Consider the following 20,471-nt stretch of genomic DNA (forward strand, 5'->3'; position numbering starts at 1 on the left):
CAGGTGGGGAGGGAGGGGCTGCTCCCATCCCATCACCCCCCAATCTCCTCACTGCACAGAAATGTCAGAGTTGCACTTGCCAGGGAAAGTTTTCTTCTTATCTGAAGATTATTTTAGGATTTTTCCCTAGAAACAAACCACTCCTCTGGATCTCTCTTGGACAGTGTGGAGTTAACAGCAGGCTGCATTTTTTTTTTTTCATGGTCATATTATCTAATAATAATAATAGCTTCAGTTTCTTGGAATTTGTTTGGAAGTGTCTGGTTCTGTCTGATGCTGCAGACAGGATCCTGGACTGGCTGAAGTTCTGATCTGGATGCTCCCAAAGTTTCCCTTGTTGCAGCGTGTAATTATTTAAATGTTTATTTAAGGGGTTGTTATAATTATAATTATAATATTCTCCTCTTTCCTGAAACTCTTCCCCCTCTGGGGTAGAGGGAATCTATTTTCTGGTGGAGTAGAGAGACAGAAAAATGTCAGCAGGAAAAATTCAAGTGTGGCAATTAAGTTTATGCTCATGGATCCCATGGGAAGGCTCCTGACTTTTGTTTTTAAGTTCTCTGATGGAGTCCCACAGACATTTAAGGACAGTGAGTTTTAATTCCCTTTCTTCACTTGATGATTAATTTGATTGCATTGTATAATCCAACAAATCCAATCCACTAAATGGTGTTAACCATAAGCTACAACAACCTGACAACAGAATGTGAGAAAACAGAAAAAAAATGACCATATTTTAATTTTCCTTTAATATATAATTTTACTTTTAATATCCTAGCAGCAGCTACTTTATTTCCTATTTTATACCCCATTTCTTGACTTTAATTTTCCTGTAAATACCCAGCCCTTGCTTACAAATCACAGGACAGGGTAAATATTGTTTTCCAGGCTGTCTTTGGAGACTGGAGCTGGAAGTAAAACCATATGAGGAGATCAAAACCCCATTGAAGGCAGCAGCAGCATAAATCCAGTCTGGAGGAGTGTCAGACAAAGGCAGCAACAGCTGGATCAAGTAAAGCACCAGGAAAATTGGTTCCATCCCTAGGGGGAGGGAGAAAAGATTTGTTTTGTGGGACCGAGTTTGATGTCAGAGTGAGGGAGGGCTCAGAAGGTGCCAGAGGGAAGGGAAGGAGCAGAGGGATCTGCAGAAAGTGCTGGGGAAGGGGAGGAGGTGGAGGAAAACTGCACAATCTGAGCTGCTCCCAGCTCTGGGGATGTAAATTGATGAGGTCACCGTGTTTTCCAGTCACAGAAAAGAGAGTTAAAGGAAAGTGTTGAACTTGTTTTTCGAGAGAGGCAAAAACTCCGAGGAGCAGAAGAGAGAAATGGAGCAACTTGTGAAACTCCTCCTGTGGCAGATCCTGCTTCAGCAAAGTAAGCTCTGAGCTGCTGCTGTGCTGTTATTTGTTTTTATTTCAGCTGCACAACAGGGTTTGTGCAGGTTTACAAGATTTCGAAGTGTCATCTTTGTTCAGATTCCTAAATGTGCTCTGTTTTCATCTGGGGAGGGGAGGGAGTCGGAGGTTTCCTCTCTGCTTTTTTTGGGGAGAGAATGGAAAAATGTTTGAGGTTGTTGGAGCTCTGTTCAGCATGTTTGTGCAATTCTTTTTTTTCCTATCAGCAAATTCAAAGCCAATAAGCTTGGCTGTGAGTACAGCAAAGCTTTCAGAGTCAGATTTACAGGATTTAAGGTTATTTTTTTTTAAGTTTGAAGAAGCAGAAACAGCTTGGGGGGCTGTGAGAGGGTTCAGAGCAAGGAAAAAAAAAAGGATTTGTGTTTTTTGGGTTTCTTTTTCTCTTGTCAGCATAAAGACACACACAGAGTTCACTTTTGGGTAGCAATGTGCAAGAAAGGAGTAGGAAATGAGAAGTTTTTTGGGGACTGGTGACCCCCTGGTCTTCCCAGCCCTTTTAAAAGGCTGTGGCTGACACCTGAGCCCCTCAGCTCCTCAGCACTGAGGTGGAATCAGGTGAGGAGCTCTCCCTTTGGTCCCTCATTAATCCTCTTTCCATTTTTGCAATGCCCCAAGGCAAGGCTGAGGAGCTGGCAAGGGATGGGATCGGTCACAGGGACAGAAGGGTTAAAGGGGCTCAGAAATCTGGGCTGTGGGGGGGGTTAGAGAGGAGGATGAGGAGGAGGAGGAGAAGCCAGAGGTGCCACCTGAGCAGGGATGGGCTCTGACACAGCTTCAGGTGCATTTTGGATTGATCTGGGTGCACTCTGAGCTTTGAGCCCGCCCAAATCAGGTTTATAACTCAATAATGAGGATGGGGAGAGGGGAAATCTGTGACCCCTCCTGCACAGGAACCACTCCTGTGGAATCAGGTGAGGAATCAGGTGAGGAGCTCTCCCTTTGGTCCCTCATTAATCCACTTTCCATGTCACCACAGCATTTTTGCAATGCCCCAAGGCAAGGCTGAGGAGCTGGCAAGGGATGGGATCGGTCACAGGGACAGAAGGGTTAAAGGGGCTCAGAAATCTGAGCTGTGGGGTGGGTTAGAGAGGAGGAGGATGAGGAGGATGAGGATGAGGAGAGCCCACAGCTGTGTGCTCCAGAAGCTCAAACCAGTCCAGTGAGTCCCAGCGAGGTTTGGCAGAGCAGCCAGGGCAGGAAGAGCAGGTTGGGCTCCTGCAGAGCCAGAGGTGCCACCTGAGCAGGGATGGTCCCTGACACAGCTTCAGGTGCATTTTGGATTGGTCTGGGTGCACCCTGAGCTTTGAGCCCACCCAAATCAGGTTATATATATATATATATATATATATATATATATATATATATATATATATATATATATATATATATATATATATATATATATATATATATATATATATATATATATATATATATATATATATATATATATATATATATATATATATATATATATGTATATATGTATATGTATATATATATAAAACAGAGCACAGAGATTTCCTCACAGCACAGATTTCCCCCTCCCCATCCTCGTTATTGAGTGATATGTATATATATATCTATCTCAATCATATAGATATATATAAAAATATATATTATCTATATTATAGATAAATATATAAATATAAAACATAAAATATATAACTCAATTATATATATAAAATATATATAAAAATAAATACAATATATAAATATATATTTATATATATTTATATATATAAATACATAAATATATATCAATTATATATAATACATATATAAAAATATATTATCTATATTATAGATAAATATATAAATACATAATAGAAAATATAGATATCACTTAATTATGTATATAATATGTATAAAATATATATAATATATATTATATATAAATATATAATATAAAAATCTATATATCACTCAATTATATATATATAATATATAAAAATATAATATATAAATATAGAAAAATAATTAAAAAAATAATATATTTTTTAAAATTAACGAGGATGGAGAGGGGAAAATCTGTGACCCCTCCTGCACAGCAGCCACTCCCTCAAGTGTTAATGGCTCAGCTCCGTGCTTGGAATGGCTCAACAAAACCATCCCGTGGGCCTGCAGCCAAGGGGAAGCTCACAGGGCAGGGGAGGCTTTCTAAAACTCTGCAAAAATCCCAGAAAAGCTGGGGCAGATCTCTGAGGGATCCTGTCTGTGCCCCAGATGGGGAGTGGCTCCTTGCACTTGTGAAAAACGCCAATCACCTGTTTTTAAAATTTTCAAAGTTTAATAGTAATAAAATGGTTATTAAAATAGTAATACAATTAGAGTAATAATAATTTGGACAAATTGAATTAGCACAACATGAGACAATAGAAACAAAGAGTTACAGACAGTCCGGGTACCTTTTCTGGGCAGCACGAGCCTGAAAAAGGACCCACGTTAACAAAGGGTTAACCCTTAAAAGCAACAGCCTGTTGCATATTCAAACACCTCATTAGTGATGCATAAATTCCATTCAAACACAGGATTCTCTCTGGTCAGTGTCAGCTTCTTCCTCTGAATCCTAACAGCACCTTCGGGCAGGAAGAAATTTGTTTCTTCTGATAGTGGGGCAGTAAATTCTTTTTCTCTGAAAGTTTCAGGTGTCCTGTGGCCGCTATCTCCCTGTGAGTCCTTTCTTTAGAAAAAGTATCCTACATAGCACAGTTTCTATTGTAACATTTTTTATAACCTAAAACTCTATTTAACACACTGCTCAAGAGAATCGATACAGCGTTGCTTTCTAACACAACACATATAACATTCACTTTCATATTTGCCAAAAGCCAATCCCAAAATACCTGCGTTTTTCACACACAGACACGAGGATTCTCCTTCCCGCAGAGGCAGCACATTCCTGCTCTCTGCATGTTCCTACCTGCAGGGAGGGCAGGATTTGTTGGGGCTGGCTGGGTGTTCAAGGGCTCTGGAATCCTTTTGGGAAAGTGGGAGAGTCAGCTGCTGGGAAAGCTGTCCCAGGAAGCCTTTAACAAAAATAAACAAACACAGAGATTTAGAGGAAAATCCCAGTTCAAAGCCCGGCTTTGAAGGGAAATTCAGTTTTGAAGGGAAATTCAGTTTTGAAGGGAAATTCAGACTGAAAGGTCTTGCAGGCTGGACTGGGAGCAGTTTGGGATCAGCTGTTTGCTCACCTCCAGATGAGCCCAGACGTTTCTCCCGGTCACTGCTCAGTGAGTTTTAAAAGCCTGGGCTCATTTCTGTCACCCAAAAAAGCCATCAGGGCCTGCCAGCCCCCCAGAGGGTCAGGATGGAGCCACTGCCACCCCCAGAGGGTCTGGGGACAGCGTGGTGGCACTGGCTGCTGCTTTTGCCATGGTTGTGCAATGAGCCCGCAGAGCCCATTAAACCCCCTGCATACAGAGGGATTTGTGGGAAAAATGAGGAATTTGGCACACACAGATTTGGGGAAGAGCTGGTCCTGTTGGGCTCTGGTTGTTTTGCATCCCCCAGTGTGAAAGAGGAGCTCAGCAGCTCCTGGGTCCCAGCAGGGAGTTCAGCCCAGCATTGTCCAGACAGGGCTCAAGGGACAAATTTCTGTCCTTGCCCTGCTCCAGGGACACTGCCAGAGCCCTGAGCATGTCACACATCTTTCACAGCCCCTGCCTTTTGCTTCTAGTTTGCCCACAGCTTTTTCGGGCTTTTTGGGGGATTTTTTGGGGTTATTTTTGTGGCTTAATTCTTCACATGAAAAATGGATGGGATTCAAGAAGTAAGAGCTGGCTCTGCCTTTTACAAGGGATTAAGAAATCGTTTTCCGGGCTGCTTTCCCTATTTTTTACTGTGGGACCACAGAGTATCTCTGGGATCCTGCTGACTCAGCACGGGGGACAGCACAGAATTGGCTTTTGTTGGGTTTTTTGTGGGGTTTTTTGTGGGGTTTTTTAATTTTTTTTTTTTTTTTTTTTTTTTTTTTTTTTTTTTTGTGGTTACATCACCCAGGGGAGACAAAGTGATTCTCCATCCCAGGGAACTTGAAATTCTTAAAACGCAAGCCACAGCTGAGATCTGTGTTGGCAGCTGAGGTTCAGAAGCTCCAGGCCCTGGAGGTCTGTGAGGACAGGAGGTCAGAGCTGTCACCAGGTGCAGGAAGGCTCTTTGGTTTTGGTTTTGACTCACCAAAATCCCTCCTTCCAGTGCCCCCAGTGCTGCATCCATGAGCTGTCACCTTTCTCTCTGCTCAGAAATCCCTGCCCTTAGTGCTGGAGCTGTCACCTTTACTGGGCTGTCTTTCATCTCTGCTTCAAATCCCTTTTAAAAGCCATAAAATCCCTTTTAAAAGCCATAAAACCCCTTTTAAAATGGAATGACTTTTTTGAGGAAGCAACAGCATTCCTGCCCTGTTCCTGGCTGAAGTTTTAGGAGTGGGAGAGGAAAAGAACCCAGAAACCATCAACTTTTCTTGTCTAAAAGCTGCTCTATCTCAACCAAGCCCCTTTTTCACAGAGAATTGTGTTTGGAAATGCTGCCCAGGCTCCAGCAGCTCCACCTGGGAAGGGGAAAGGGGAAAGAGGAAATTTCAAGGAAAGGAAAGAAAAAGGGAAAAAGGAAAAGTCCTTGCCCTTGCAGGTGGGAGGTGCAGGGCTCCAGGAAGGTGCAGAAGCAGGTGCTGCTGTGAGCTCAGAGTTTTTGTCACTCCTTGGATTTCCAGAGCTGCATTCCTGAATATTGTGGTAAATTCGATGCTGCTCCGTGTTTTTCCCATTAGCAGAGGGGAGCAGTAAATGCCTTCATTCCTCTGCCTGGGCCAGCAGAGGATGTTTCTGTCCCACCAAATCAATTTGTTCTTGTGCAGGGCTCTGGAAGCAGCCTCAGGCACCATTCCCCAGCTCCAAATCGCCGCTTATGTCACGACATTGTCCCCTGGCCCCGGGGCAAACCACACCCGGACACTGCCTGGACACAGGGACACCGATTTTTTCCTGGCTGATTTGGTACTGTGGAAGAGATTTTTTAATAATTCTTTTGTTTTTCTAAGCCAAATCTAAGTCCTGGCTTCCAGCTGACACATTTTGCAGCCTATCATGAGAAACAATCAAATGATGGAATTATGGTGTCTCTTACAGACAGAGAGCACAGACCTTGTCCAAGGTTTGATTTTTCTCTTTGTGATGCTGAGATTTTAAATGTAAGGAAAAAAACCCTCCTATTTGAAGTGCCTTTTTAAGGGAAAGGCACTTTTCCTCCTATTTTAAGGAAAACCCCTCCTATTTGAAGTGCCTTTGAGCTGGCAGCTCAACAGAGAGAGCTGCTCATTTTTGGTTCTCTGCTGCCCAGTGCTTTGTGATAGAAAAAGAGGAGGAAACCAAATTAATTCTCAGCACTTGGGGCTGTGCAAATACCCGCAGTCTGGAGTTGAATTTGAAATTCATAAATTCCAGGGCTAAAAAAAAAAAAAAAAATTAAAAAAATACAGTCTTTGGAGGACTTTGTGCCTCTGACATTAGCAGGACAAAACCTCCTGTGATTTTGGTGGGTTTGGCTGGGTGGAGAGATGAATGGTGGGGTTGTGTTGGGGAATCTGTGTTGGGAATCCAAAGCCTGATGCCAGGAGACCTTCTGGACCCCTCCCACACAAGGAGCAGGAGGGACTGGGGCAGAGAAATGCAGAATCAGAGGAATTGGTTCATCTCTGGCAAGGTTCCTCCTGTGTGGATCTGAGTCGTGGGGGTTGGAGGGAGCTGCTGCACCCAGAGCATCACAGAATTAACTGTGGCACAGAATTCACTGTGCAGACCACGAGTGGGAAATGGATATAAACACCCAGATATAAACACCAGCATTAACAGGGAAAGGGGGAATAGATGGAGAAATAACAGATGCTGCTGACTTGGAGTGTGTTTGTAGCTTTTTTTATCCTTTTGTTGCCAGTGACACTCTTTATTTTCTGCTTTCACAGGTTCTGTGGGCTCATATTCAGGTGAGTGACACCTCTGGAAATCTGCCAGGCTTTGTGATTATGAGAGGAGAGAGAGGGCCCTGATTCCATGGCTTTCATTCCTAACAGGGGCTTTCATTCCTAACTTCCAAGAATTATCCACCCCATGCACTGGTGTCCCTAAACCTGCATTAAACTGGGGCTCAGCATTAGGAAGGGTGGGTAGGACAGCTTGAGTGCTCAATCCTGGTAACAGACATGAATGAAATCTGTGGTTTTAAGTTTTATTTATTAGGAAAAGGTTCTTCCTCCTTAGGGGGGCATTGACCAGGCTCCCCAGGGAATGGCCCCAGCCCCAAGAGCTCCAGGAGCATTTGGATCCCTCTCAGGGGTGCACAGGGCGGGGTTGTTGGGGTGTCTGTGCAGGGATAAGGTTGGATCAGAGATTCCTGGGTCCCTCCCAGCTCAGGATTCTCCATGGCATTGCCCCGTGCTGGTCTTGAAACCAGAATGAAAAACACACAGAGATTGCAGCACCCCCTTCCCACCCCATTAACTCCATAACCTACAACTCTTTTTTTTGCTGTTTGCTCCTGGTTTTTCCAGTCCCAGCTGATGCCTCCAACCCCACCAGCCTGGTGGTGTCTGTGCTGAGCAGGTTCCCCTGGGAATGGTCCAAGAGCCAGGCCCCAAGAGCTCCACCAGCCCCAGGAGCTCCAGGAGCATTTGGATCCCTCTCAGGGGTGCACAGAGTGGGATTGCTGGGGTTTCTGTGCAGGGATAAGATTGGATCAATGATTCCTGAGTCCCTTCCAGCTCAGGATTCTCCATAACAGTGCCCCATAAATGCACAGAGACTCCAGCCCCTCCTTCACACCCCATTAACTCCACTCTTTGTTTTGCTGGTTTTTGCAGTCCCAGTCTGTGCTGAACATCAGGGCAGCCCTGGGCCCCCAGGCCGTGCTGCCCTGCAAGAGCCACCGCATGATGTGGACCTGGGAATGGTCCAAGAGCTCCAAGAGCCCCAGGATGGCACTCTTAGGGATGCACAGAGTGGGATTGTTGGGGTTTCTGTGCAGGGATAAGGTTGGATCAGTGATTCCTGGGTCCCTCCCAGCTCAGGATTTTCCATGACATTGCTCCATGCTGGTCTTGAAACCAGAATTAAACACGCAGGGATTTCAGCAGCTCCTTCCCGCCCCATTAACTCCACAACCCTACAACTCTTTCTTTTGCTGGTTTTTGCAGTCCCAGCTGATGCCTCCAACCCATCCAGCAGCGTGGTGGTGTCTGTGCTGAACATCAGTGCAGCCCTGGGCTCCCAGGCCGTGCTGCCCTGCAAGAGCCACCGCATAGTGTGGACCCAGGACCGCCTGAACGACCGGCAGCGCGTGGTGCACTGGGACCTGCTCAGCTCCTACTCTGGGGACAGCAGGATGGAGAGGCTCTGTGACATGTACTCGGCTGGGGACCAGCGTGTCTACAGCTCCTACAACAAGGGCAGGATCCTCATGCCCGAGAATGCCTTTGCAGATGGGAATTTCTCGCTGGTGATCAAAGGTGTGGAGGTTTTTTTCCCACCCTCGATGGGTTTTGGTGGGAATGGGTGGCTCACAGGATGTTTTTTGATCAATAGATTTATGGTTTAGTTGGGGTGTTAGGCCGCGGGTTGGGCTTGATGATCTCAAAGGTCTCTTCCAACCTGGTCATTCTGTGGATTCTGTGAGTACCAGGTTAATAAGTCGAATTCTCAGGAGGAATTTTTGAGTTTGGAAGGGGCTGCCCAGGGAGGTGGTCTGGGAGCAATTTGAGGTGTGCCTGGCTGTCCTTGACACTTGGAATTCAGAGTCTGGGAGCAATCTCAGTGCACTGGTTTTGGTGGGAATGGGTGGCTCACAGGATGTTTTTTAATCAATAGATTTATGGTTTAGTTGGGGTGTTAGGCCGCGGGTTGGGCTTGATGATCTCAAAGGTCTCTTCCAACCTGGTCATTCTGTGAATTCTGTGAGTACCAGGTTAATAAGTCAAATTCTCAGGAGGAATTTTAGGGTTTGGAACTGCCCAGGGAGGTGGGGGAAGACACTTGGGACTCAGGGTTTGGGAGCAATCTCAGTGCACTGGTTTTGGTGGAAATTAGTGGTTCACAGCATGTTTTTGATAAATGGATTTATGGTTTAGCTGGGGTGTTAGGGCATGGGTTGGACTTGATGATCTCCAGTGCCTACAGCTCCTACAACCGGGGCAGGATCCTCATGCCTGAGGATGCCTTTGCAGAGGGGAATTTCTCACTGGTGATCAAAGGTGTGGAGGTTTTTTCCCACCCTCGATGGGTTTTGGTGGGAATGGGTGGTTCACTGCAACAATGACCAAATCATTATATTGGGTGAGGTGATTTGTCTCTGCCTAACCCGCCCAGGTGATAAGGATGGCTTAGAATGAAGTTGTTTACATCAAGGATTTGGGAAACTGCAAACGACACAAATAATTGTTGTCTCAGTATAAACCACTGAATTCCTCTCTCTGCAAATGGCACAAATCACCATTGTCTCAGTATAAACCACTGAATTCCCCTCTTTTCCCTGCTCTACAGGTGTGTCAGACAGTGATGCAGGCACATATTCCTGTAACCTTCACCACCACTACTGCCACTTGTACGAGACTGTGAAAATCCAGCTGATCATCGCCAAGGGAGGTGGGTGTGGGGACACCTCTGGTGCTACAGGGGCCACAGGAGGCTTGGGAAGCAGCAGCAGGAAAACCTGGAGCTCCCTGTGCTGTTTGCTGCCTGCTTCCCTGAGTTTCAGAGGTTTTATTTACAAAACTCTCATTTTCCTTGGCCAGACAGTGCCTGCTCAGCTCAGTGTTTGCTCCTTACCAAACTGTCCCTGCTGCAGCAGCAGCACAGCCCTGGTGACAATTCCCTCCTGGTGACAATCCCCACCCTCATCTCAGCCACAAGGACCAGCCTGTTCTCTTGCTGATGAGCTTATCCTATCCAGCCTCTACTTAAAACCCACCCCACCTTAAGCCCAGCTCTAACATCCAGCTGTTGGCAGCTGCAGGGAGTCCCACCCATCCACACAGGCACCCTTGAAAAATCCATTTAAACCTCTGGGCAACACCAGTGGAGCTGCTGGGGTGGGAGTGCATCTCCTCTGCTGCTCTCACAGTGCAATAAAAACACCCTGAGAGCCCCAAGCCGCTCCTCTGTGCTCTGCTTCCTCTGTTATTCCTTTTTTAAGAGCCAAGATCAGAGCAGTGCTGCTTCAGCTCCTCCAGTAATTAGGGCCTTTGTGGGTAGGAAAGCATTTCCTGCTCAGAGGATTGGGATGAAGATCCTCGTTCCATTCTTAGCCTGTGGAGGGAATTTGCTTCCTGCTCTCTGAAGCAGGAGATTAACTCTGAGTTAGAAGGAGGAGAAAGTGGCCTTGCTTCATGAAATGGCCAAGGGTGTTAGAGGATATAGGTGGGTTTTTTTTACTAACTGGTGAAATAAATGTGAAACAGCCAGGGTTGTTCATGCTAGTGCATGTTCAGGCTGTGCCATGTGGCACGTTGAAGAGTTTGGGAGGGGGTGTGCTACAGGATTCCAATCTTGGGGAGCTTTAGGGTTCCAAGAGAGCAATTTCTGGGAGTCCTTCACACTTGGAATTCAGCATTCCAGGCTCTGGGAGCAATCTCAGGTGTCTCTGGCTGTCCTTGACACTTGGTGTTGAGTGGGAATTTTGTATCAACTCCGTCCACGCGTGCGGCAGCAAATTGGCCTAAAATATTGCTGATTTTGGCCAAGGAAAGGAAACCTGGGTGATGCCTCAGGTTTAGATTTTCTGTTTTTCACATTCTGTGCTGCTTTAGTGTGTGGGTCTGGGTTCACATTATGGGATGGTGAGCTCTGCACAGAGCAGGGAGACAAAACAATTCCTGCTCCAGCTGGGCACCAAGGACAAATGATCCAAATCTCAGCCCAGGAGCACAAACACCGTGGGCTGGAGAGAGAAAAACAAGGATGGGACTGCAGGGGCTAAAGCTGGAATTGGACAGTGAACTGCAATATGCAAATGGAGCAGAACTTGTAAAAGTGAGAGACCCCGTGAGTGGTCGTGCATTTTGGGACCATTTTGGATCATCTTGGGTTCATTTTGTGACCATTTTGGTTCATTTTGGGTGCAGCCCTGGCTGGGCTCTTATGCTGCCCAGGGTGGCTCCATGGAGGAGATCCTTTTCATAAATCCCTGCTTTATTCTGTAACTCTGTCTAGTCTGTTGTAGCCCAGCCTTCACAAGGCATCCCTCCAAATATTTCCAAGGAGCTGCTGCTCAGGTTGAAGTGTGTTTTCCTCTCCCCATCTCCCAGATTTTTCCTCCTTTTTCTCTGTAGTGGAGCAAACCCATTTTAAGGTTGTGTTCCTCACCAGGTGAGGAGGCCAGGCTCTTGTGCTCCCCAAGGTGGCTCCATGGAGAAGATCCTTTTCATAAACCCCTGCTTTATTTTTTAAATCTGTCTAGTCCGTTCTTTTTTAAACCTGTCTAGGTCAGCCTTCACAAAGCATCACAGGAAGGAAACTTAAGTAGATTTTGTGGGGGGGGGGGGGGAAAAGGAGAAGTGGGGCAAAACCAGTGGAGCAAGAGGAGCAAACCCATTCCAAGGCTGTGTTCCCCCACAGACGAGGAGCCCAGCGAGTACTGGGACGGCGAGAAGCCGGTGCTGGTGGCCCCGGAGGGCAGCACGGTGACGCTGCCCTGCGTCAACCGCCAGCACATCTGGACGGAGCGGCACAGCGAGGAGGAGCAGCAGGTGGTGCACTGGGACCGGCAGCCCCCGGGGGTGCCCCAGGACCGCGCCGACCGCCTGGTGGATCTGTACGCGTCCGGGGAGCGCCGCTCCTACGGGCCCCAGTTCCTGAGGCAGAAGATGAACGTGAGCCGCGGAGCCTTCGGCCTCGGGGACTTCTCGCTGCGCATCTCGCGCCTGGAGAGCGCTGACGAGGGCACCTACTCGTGCCACCTGCACCACCACTACTGCGGGCTGCACGAGCGCAGGATCTACCACCTGGCTGTCACCGAGCCGCAGAGGGACAGCAGGGTGGTGAACATCACGGTCCCTGCCGCAGGTGAGTGGTGTTCCTGTAGGGATGGGCACTGAGGGTGGGGAACATCACGGTCCCTGCCGCAGGTGAGTGGTGTTCCTGTGGGGATGGGCACTAAAGGTGGTGAACATCACGGTCCCTGCCGCAGGTGAGTGTCCCTAGGGATGGGCACTGAGGGTGGTGAACATCACGGTCCCTGCCGCAGGTGAGTGGTGTCATTGTAGAGATGGGCACTAAAGGTGGTAAACATCACTGTCCTTGCTGCAGGTGAGTTGTGTCCCTGTAGAGATTGACAGCAGGGTGGTGAACATCACGGTCCCTGCTGCAGGTGAGTGGTGTTCCTGTAGGGATGGGCACTAAAGGTGGTGAACATCATGGTCCCTGCCGCAGGTGAGTGTTCCTGTAGGGATGGGCACTGAGGGTGGTGAACATCACTGTCCTTGCCGCAAGTGAGTGATGTTCTTGTAGAGATGGACAGCAGGGTGGTGAACTTTTTTTTTTTGTATTTTTCCCCTTTTTATTGGCTCTCTTTCCTCCATGCTTTCAGGGAGGTGTGGGCAGGGGGTTGATGCAGCCCTGCCTTTGCTGTCCCAACTCTTCCCAGCAGAGTTTCTCTCCCCTTTGCACGGATGTTTGGGCTGTGCAAGGTGCCAGACCATGCAGAATCAACCACCAGGAATTTTCTTTCCTCCACCCTTCAGCTTTTCTTTTTTTTTTTTTTTTTTTTTTTGTGTGTCTGCGTGCCATAAACCAATTTTCATATTTTCCACTGCACTCAGCTATCATCTGTCAGCCTGTCCAAACTCAAAACCATCACACTTCGTTCAGGCAGAAAAAGAAAACAAAAATCCCAAGTTTAATATAAAGTCTTTTGGGTATAGTTCTTTATCGACACTTCAAAGTATTACTTGTGTTTTAATATTTATTGCCTGTTTAATACAGAATTTTGATTCTCTTCATACATTTTTAAATGGGTTTATTCTCCTGTAAGAAATTGGCTTTCTCAAGTCACAGAGACCTAAACTTTTCCCCTGGGGCTAAAGTTGGTGTCCAGTTCCTCCTGTTTGGAGCAGAGGCAGGGGCTCGGTGCTGCTTTCAGGCTCAGCACTGGAAATGTGCAGGATATTTACTAAAAGTGCATTTTTACTCAGGGTTTGCTCTGCAGCAGGTGGCAGGAGAAGCTGTTCTGTCTCATAATTAGTGCTAAAATATTGGCAAACCTTTGCCAGGTTTGTGGAGAGCTCTCCACCTTTTCCAGCAGAATAATTTGGTCTTTGACACTTTGGGAAGATGATGTTAAAGCACTTCTTAAACTTAAGGTTTCCCCCCTCATCATTAGGATTTATTTTTCAGTGGTTAAAATGTCCTGGGAGTGGATTTGGGGTGGGTGGATGTTTAGGATTTATTTTTCAGTGGTTAAAATGTGAATTTGGGGTGGGTGGATGTGAGATGTGCTGAGAGATCAGATCTTGGTTGCAGAATAAACCTTCATCACCCCAGCCTAAATGCTGCTCCCCAGTTATCAAATGGGAAACATCCCATTGCACAAAGTTATCAAATCTCAGTTTCCACTCTTTGTTTTTTGCAGTGATCTCCTCAGTGTTGCCTAAAGTTTAAACCCAAGTTCTGTGGGAAAGCAAAAATCCAGGAATAGAAATTCCTGTGTTTGCTGTGGCACCATCTCATTATGGCAGCAAGGAGCCAGGGGTGGGACAGGGCAGAGCTGTCACATGTGCTGTTTGCAGCTTTGCAAGTGGCTTCCTTGGTTTGAATTGATATTTTTTAGCTTGGCAGGGTGGAAATCCCGTGTTTTTTCCAGCTCTGTGTCCAGGGAGAACTGGAAATCCCAGTAAAAAGAGCACATTGCTCTGTTGATTTTTGATTTTCACGTTGCTTTTTGATTTTCTAGGAGTGCTGTTGGCATTAGCAAACCATCAGCTCTGGTTTCAGAGTGTTTATTTCCACCCACTCTTGCTTGATTTAATTTGATTTTCGCTGGGTTGGTGTTTTTAAACTGCTGGAAACTGCCCAAAAAACTGGAGGCAGTCCCAGTGCCAGAAGTGTCAGGACACGTCTGCTGAAGGGTGCTGTGGCTTTTGAGGTATTTTTGAGGTTTTATTTCCCCCACTTTTGCCCTTGTTCCCTCTGGGGAATTCGCAGAGGGATCTCCCAAGGGCTCCATCCTGATCTTGCCTGGTGCTCTGTGAAAATTCCCTGTAGGGGGAATCTCTTCTGCTCAGTTTTGAAGGAAAAATCCCTCTCCCCTTAGAGCCCTCTGGGATTCCATCCATGCCTGGGCTGGCTTTGTCCATTCCTCTTGACTGTTGCAAGCAGAGGAGCCACTTCCTCTTTACATGTGTAAAACATTGACCTATTTATTTGAGACCTACAAAAAGAAATAAAAAATGTAAAATGTTCCACATAAAAGTTTTGAGCTCCCCTTTCCTGTGCTGTGGGACAGGAATCCTGCTGCATCCTCAAAAGGAATGGAATCTTGGCTTTCCTCTGCTTTTTTAGGGGGGTTTATTTATTTTATTGATTTGATTTCATTTCAAAGGAAGCTCATTTTTTTTTGGCTCTGGAAACTCTTCCCACTCCATAAATTATAACCCTTGGCAAGGAGGGGCTGCTGGCTGGAGCCAGAGCAGTTTGGAGTTTGTGTTGAAAGGGACCCAGAGGAGCATTGTGGGACCCTCTGGAAGGTTTGGGGCTGAAATTCCCCCCCTGCAAGAACACTGCAATGGCCAGGGATCATTTTAAACTCTGGGAATTGTGATAAATCATAATTTAGGCACTGATTAATTCTTGTAATTTGGAATTCCTCCCTGAGCATTGTGGGACCCTCTGGAAGGTTTGGGGCTGGCTTTGCTCTGGAATTCTCTCTGCAAGGACACTCTGATGGCCAAGGATCACTGATCCCAGGGAAGGGATCCTGTTAGACCCTGGGAATGATGATAAATCATAATTTAGGCACTGGGAATGATGATAAATCATAATTTAGGCACTGATTAATTCTTGTAATTTGGAATTCCTCCCTGAGCATCGTGGGACCCTCTGGAAGGTTTGGGGCTGGCTTTGCTCTGGAATTCCCCTCTGCAAGAACACTCTGATGGCCAGGGATCCTGTTAGACCCTGGGAATTATGATAAATCATAATTTAAGCCCTGATTAATTCTTAAAATTCAGAATTCCTCCCTGAGCATTCCCACCTGGCATTGTGGGACCCTCTGGAAGGTTTGGGGCTGGCTTTGCTTTGGAATTCCCCTCTGCCAGAACATTCTGATGGCCAGGGATCCTGTTAGACCCTGGGAATGATGATAAATCACAATTTAGGCACTGGGAATGATGATAAATCATAATTTAGGCACTGATTAATTCTTGCAATCCAGAATTCCTCCCTGTGACCTCACTCCCAGTGAACACCCCCTGTTCTCCTTCCCTCAGATCCAAACGTGGTCAGGGGCCACAATGTCATCAATGTCATCATCCCTGAGAGCAGGATGCACTTTTTCCAGCAGCTGGGCTACATCCTGGCCACTCTGCTGCTCTTCCTCGTCCTCCTCATCATCGTGGTGCTCGTCACCCGCAGGCGCCGGCACAGAGGTGAGTCCAGGGAAATCCTGGAAAGATTCCTGCAAGGAGCAGGAACCCCTCCTGGGAAACCAGGAACCTGCCCAGGGGGAGGACTTGCAGGGCTGGTCTGGTGTAAAAATGCCCAGGTTTTGATTTTGCGGAGTTGCTGGGGTTGGAAAGGATCTCCAGGGTCATCAGGTGCAGGCTTTGGCTGAATCCCACTCATGATTTGTTCTGTAAAAGGGAGAAAAAAACCCCTTCACAAGTGGGATTTATCCTTGGGGAGCTCAGGTGTCCAGGATTTGCAAGGTTGGTGTGGTGCAAAAATGTCCAGGTTTTGATTTTGTGGAATTGTTGGGGTTGGAAAAGACTTCCAAGGTCACCAAGTGCAGGTTTTGGATGAACCCCACTCATGATTTGCAGAGTTACTCCACAGAAGAGAAGAAAAGCCCTTCCCAGGTGGGATTCATCCCTGGGAGCTCAGGTGTCCAGGATTTGCAGGGCTGGTGTGGTGTAAAAGCATCCAGGCTTTGGATTTGTGGAATTGTTGGGGTTGGAAAAGACCTCCAGGGTCATCAGGTGCAGGCTTTGGCTGCAGCCCACCCATGATTTGCTCTGTAGAAGAGAAGAAAAGCCCTTCCCAGGTGGGATTTGTCCTTTGGGAGCTCAGGTGCCCAGGTCCTTGCCCAGTGGGAGGATTTTCAGGGCTGGTGTGGTGTAAAAATATCCAGGCCTTGATCTTGTGGAGTTGTTGGGGTTGGAAAAGACCTCCAAGATCATCACATCCAGGCTTTGGCTGAACCCCACTCCAGATTTGTTCCACAGAAGAGAAGAAAAGCCCTTCCCAGGTGGGATTTATCTCTTGGGAGCTCAGGAGTCCAGGATTTGCAGGGCTGATGTGGTTTTAAAATACCAGGCCTTGATTTTGTGGAATTTTTTGGGGTTGGAAAAGACTTCCAAGGTCACCAAGTGCAGGTTTTGGATGAACCCCACTCATGATTTGCAGAGTTACTCCACAGAGGAGAAGAAAAGCCCTTCCCAGGTGGGATTCACCCCTGGGAGCTCAGGTGTCCATGTCCCTGCTGGCTCTGGGATCCCATCAAGGGACACTGGGATCTCTGGGTGGCACCCTCAGAACTGGCTTTGGGTGCCACACAAAAAAAAACAACCCCAGGAATGGGTCTGGACTGGCTGTGACTGCTCATTCTGCTTTTTCCTCCCGGTCAGGTTATGAATACAATGTGAAGAAATACGGAGAGTAAGTATAATCAATTTTAATATTATTAATATTATTAATTAGGTTTAGAATGCCTTCAAGTGAAATTTAAATTTCCTCCTCAGCTAAGAGCCTAAACCAGCTGGAAATCTGGTTAGGAGGAGGAAGTGGAAGGAGAAAATGGTTTGTGGGGCTGATTTGGCAATTGAATTTCCTCTTGTTACTCTTTGGGAGCCAATTGAGGGGTGAAGTTTCTGTGAGATGTCCTTGGGAGCTGGTGGGGAAGGAATAATGCACAGATCTGCTGTGAAATGGGGCCAAGATCATGGAGCTGGGCTCCTCCAGACTTTATTTCATGGGATTAAAGTGGAAAAAAAAAAAAGAAATTGCAGGATTGGCTGCCCATTGTTCTAATATCAAACAAAATCAGGACAAACAAGTGGGGAAAAATTTAAAAATTAAATAAATCCTCTAAAGAATTAGGAAAGCTAAGGGGAAAAAGCGTGAAAGGAGCCAGATATTAAAAGATGTGACAATACCATTTTCCACCATTATTCCCTTTTCAGGAAGGACGTGAACCTTAAAGAATTTACAGTGGACACAACAGATCTGACCCCACACAAAAGTGAAGACATCAGGCTGGGTAGGTATCCCTGGCACCAAACCAGGTCCCAATCCCTGGAAATCTGAAATTTCTAATGGCATTTGGGTATTTGGAAGTGAATCCATTCTTTACCCTCTGGAAGTGGGTATGGACTTTATTTGAGGATTTATAGGATGGATTTTGGGGATTTCCAGCATTCCTGAAGGTGGATGCTGCTCCTTGCTGGGGTTTGAAGGTGCAGCCTGGAGTTTATTGTGCCAATAATTGAGCAGGGCTTGGTTCTGGCTGGGATTTGGAGTGGATCCATTTCAAAAACTGCTGCTCCACCCTGAGCTTCCTGAAGCCTTGCCATGATGCCAAGTTCACCCCAGCTGGATAAACCAGGACATTATAAATATTATAAATATAAAGGGAAAAATTCTAAATAAATTATATATATATATATATATATATAGCGACAAGTATTTATCCCTTTATTTTTTTTATTTGCATCCCCAATAAAGGCACAACCTTTAAAAGAAAAAGCTGACAAGAATTGCTGTAAAGGCCCCAGCAAACAAAAAAATTTGGAAGTAAAGAAAGGAATTGCAGAGGGTGGGTTGCAAAAATCTAGATATTTAATAATCTAGATAATTAATAATCAGTCATCTCCAGGTGAGCTTTGAGGAGATAATCCAGAGCTGGAAGGATCAGTGAGGAGCAGGGAGCTGAAGTTTGCACAACTGGTTAATGCCAGGGGCTAAAATGAACTCAGAGCTGTTTTCCTGCTGAGTAACTCCACAAATAATTCCTAGAAATCAGAGGTGCCAGGCCTGGAGCACAGCAAGGAAGGGCTGATCACCTCTGTCTTGCTCATCAAATTCTTGTTTTCTTTTAATATCCTGCGTGAATTCTGCTCCTCCCCTTGCACAGATTACAAAAACAACATCCTGAAGGAGAAGGCTGAGCAAGCCAGAAGCTTCCCAGCAAAGAACATTGATTTAGACAAAGGTAATCATCACTTTCTTCCCTTTAATTGGTGGCTGTTCCGATGGGAACAGTCCGTCAGTGAGTGACCAAGCCACAGCCAAAAAGGAATGAGAAACCTCATGGCAAAAGCAGGAATGAGAAGCCAGCTGCATTCCCATCCTTTCATCATGGGGCCACAAGATGCAAGCAGTGATTTGCCTTTTAAAAGCTTTGGGCATGGCACAAATTGGAATTTTTCTTGATTTCCACGAGATGCAAGCAGTGATTTGGTTTTTAAAAGCTTTGGGCATGGCACAAATTGGAATTTTTCTTGATTTCCACGAGATGCAAGCAGTGATTTGGCTTTTAAAAGCTTTGGGCATGGCACAAATTGGAATTTTTCTTGATTGGAAAAAGAAAGCTTGGCAGGGCTGGAGCAGCGCCTGCTCTGCTGTGACCTCAGAGGGAGCCCAAAAATGTCCTGGCTTGGTGTTTGGGCAGAAAACACAGTGCAGAGGGAGAGTGTTTGGAGTGGAATTAATTTCTGGGTAATCTCAGTTACTTCATCCAAGAAAAGCAAAGGTCTCTCCCTGCCTGGGGCTGGATCTCCTCCTGCTGCTCCAGGATTAATCCCCAGGGCTGTGCCCTGTGTTTGTAGGACAGCTCCTGAGATCAGCTCTGGGATTCCATTACTCACTCCAGGGGAATGAGGATTTAATAAAAGGGGCTGAAAGGACACCAAGCAGGGGATGGAGAGCCCAGGAGATCTCCCTGATGGAATTTTCTCCTGCAGGGTGGGTCTGGGCAATAATTTACCCCCAGTCTCTCTCGCTGGGGGAGCTTTTTGATATCAGGGATGTGGGTGACTGCAAATGCTCAGCCTAGAAATAAATCCGTATTTTTGTGCTTCTTTGAATTGTTTGAAATCTCTCTCGAGGTGCTGACCCCCTTTTCCATTTGCTTTCAGATTTCAGGAAGGAATATTGTAAATGAAGACACTCCCAAGCTGCTGGCTGGTCCAGAAGCTTCCATCCAAGATAGATAACATGGAAAAGAGATGGTTTTTCTTATTTCCATCTCCCTCCAGTTCCCACAGAATTTTTTCCACATCCACTTTTTTTTTTTTTCCCCCACACAAGGGTGCAAATGCTTCATGAAAGAGTTAAACTGTCTTGTGTGCATTTATGGGGTTGCCTTTTCTTCTTCCTCTGTTCTCCCAATCCTCCCTCCTTCCCCTTTTCTTTCTTGACAATTATTGTTGGATTTTATGCATCAATGATTTTTATGAGCTGAATCAGCAGAGGTTTTGCTTTGATGTTTCAATGACACAAATCCTATAGCATTTCCACAGGATTCTGTGCTTGAATGGAATTTATCTGTCTGTCCTGTATTTATTAAAGCAGCTGTCATATTCCAGCCTCCCCCTCCTCGTCGCACGGTTTGTGTGCGGGGATGCGGCTGTGCGGACGAATCGTGACACAAAGCAGTCCCACTCGGTGCTAGGGTTGCGGAGGGCGAAAACGCGGAGGCACACCAGGTGTGGCTGGTGCAGAGTGCCACCCTGTGGCGGGATCTCTCGGTGATGCGGCGAGAGAGATCCGGCAGAGGGGGAGACGCGGAAGGATACATGCAAGGCGCTGCAGTGCTCGCCCGCTCTGGTGCCGTGTATCGACCCGGTGGCGGCGGAAG

At 46.5% G+C, this 20,471-nt stretch overlaps 1 protein-coding gene across 1 annotated transcript; it reads left to right on the plus strand.

The window, feature by feature from the left end:
• The first annotated feature begins 1,107 nt into the window (after positions 1-1,107).
• MXRA8 (matrix remodeling associated 8) lies at positions 1,108-20,193 on the plus strand. The gene is made up of 10 exons (XM_054647866.2): positions 1,108-1,374; positions 7,378-7,398; positions 8,605-8,916; positions 9,947-10,048; positions 12,020-12,466; positions 15,886-16,044; positions 17,242-17,272; positions 17,797-17,873; positions 18,747-18,824; positions 19,750-20,193. Exons 1-10 carry the CDS (start codon positions 1,326-1,328, stop codon positions 19,773-19,775), a joined length of 1,302 nt encoding a protein of 433 aa, XP_054503841.2. The 5' UTR covers positions 1,108-1,325; the 3' UTR covers positions 19,776-20,193.
• Positions 20,194-20,471: the final 278 nt, after the last annotated feature.

This window comes from Agelaius phoeniceus, chromosome 24, assembly GCF_051311805.1.
Source record: "Agelaius phoeniceus isolate bAgePho1 chromosome 24, bAgePho1.hap1, whole genome shotgun sequence".
NCBI lineage: Eukaryota > Metazoa > Chordata > Aves > Passeriformes > Icteridae > Agelaius > Agelaius phoeniceus.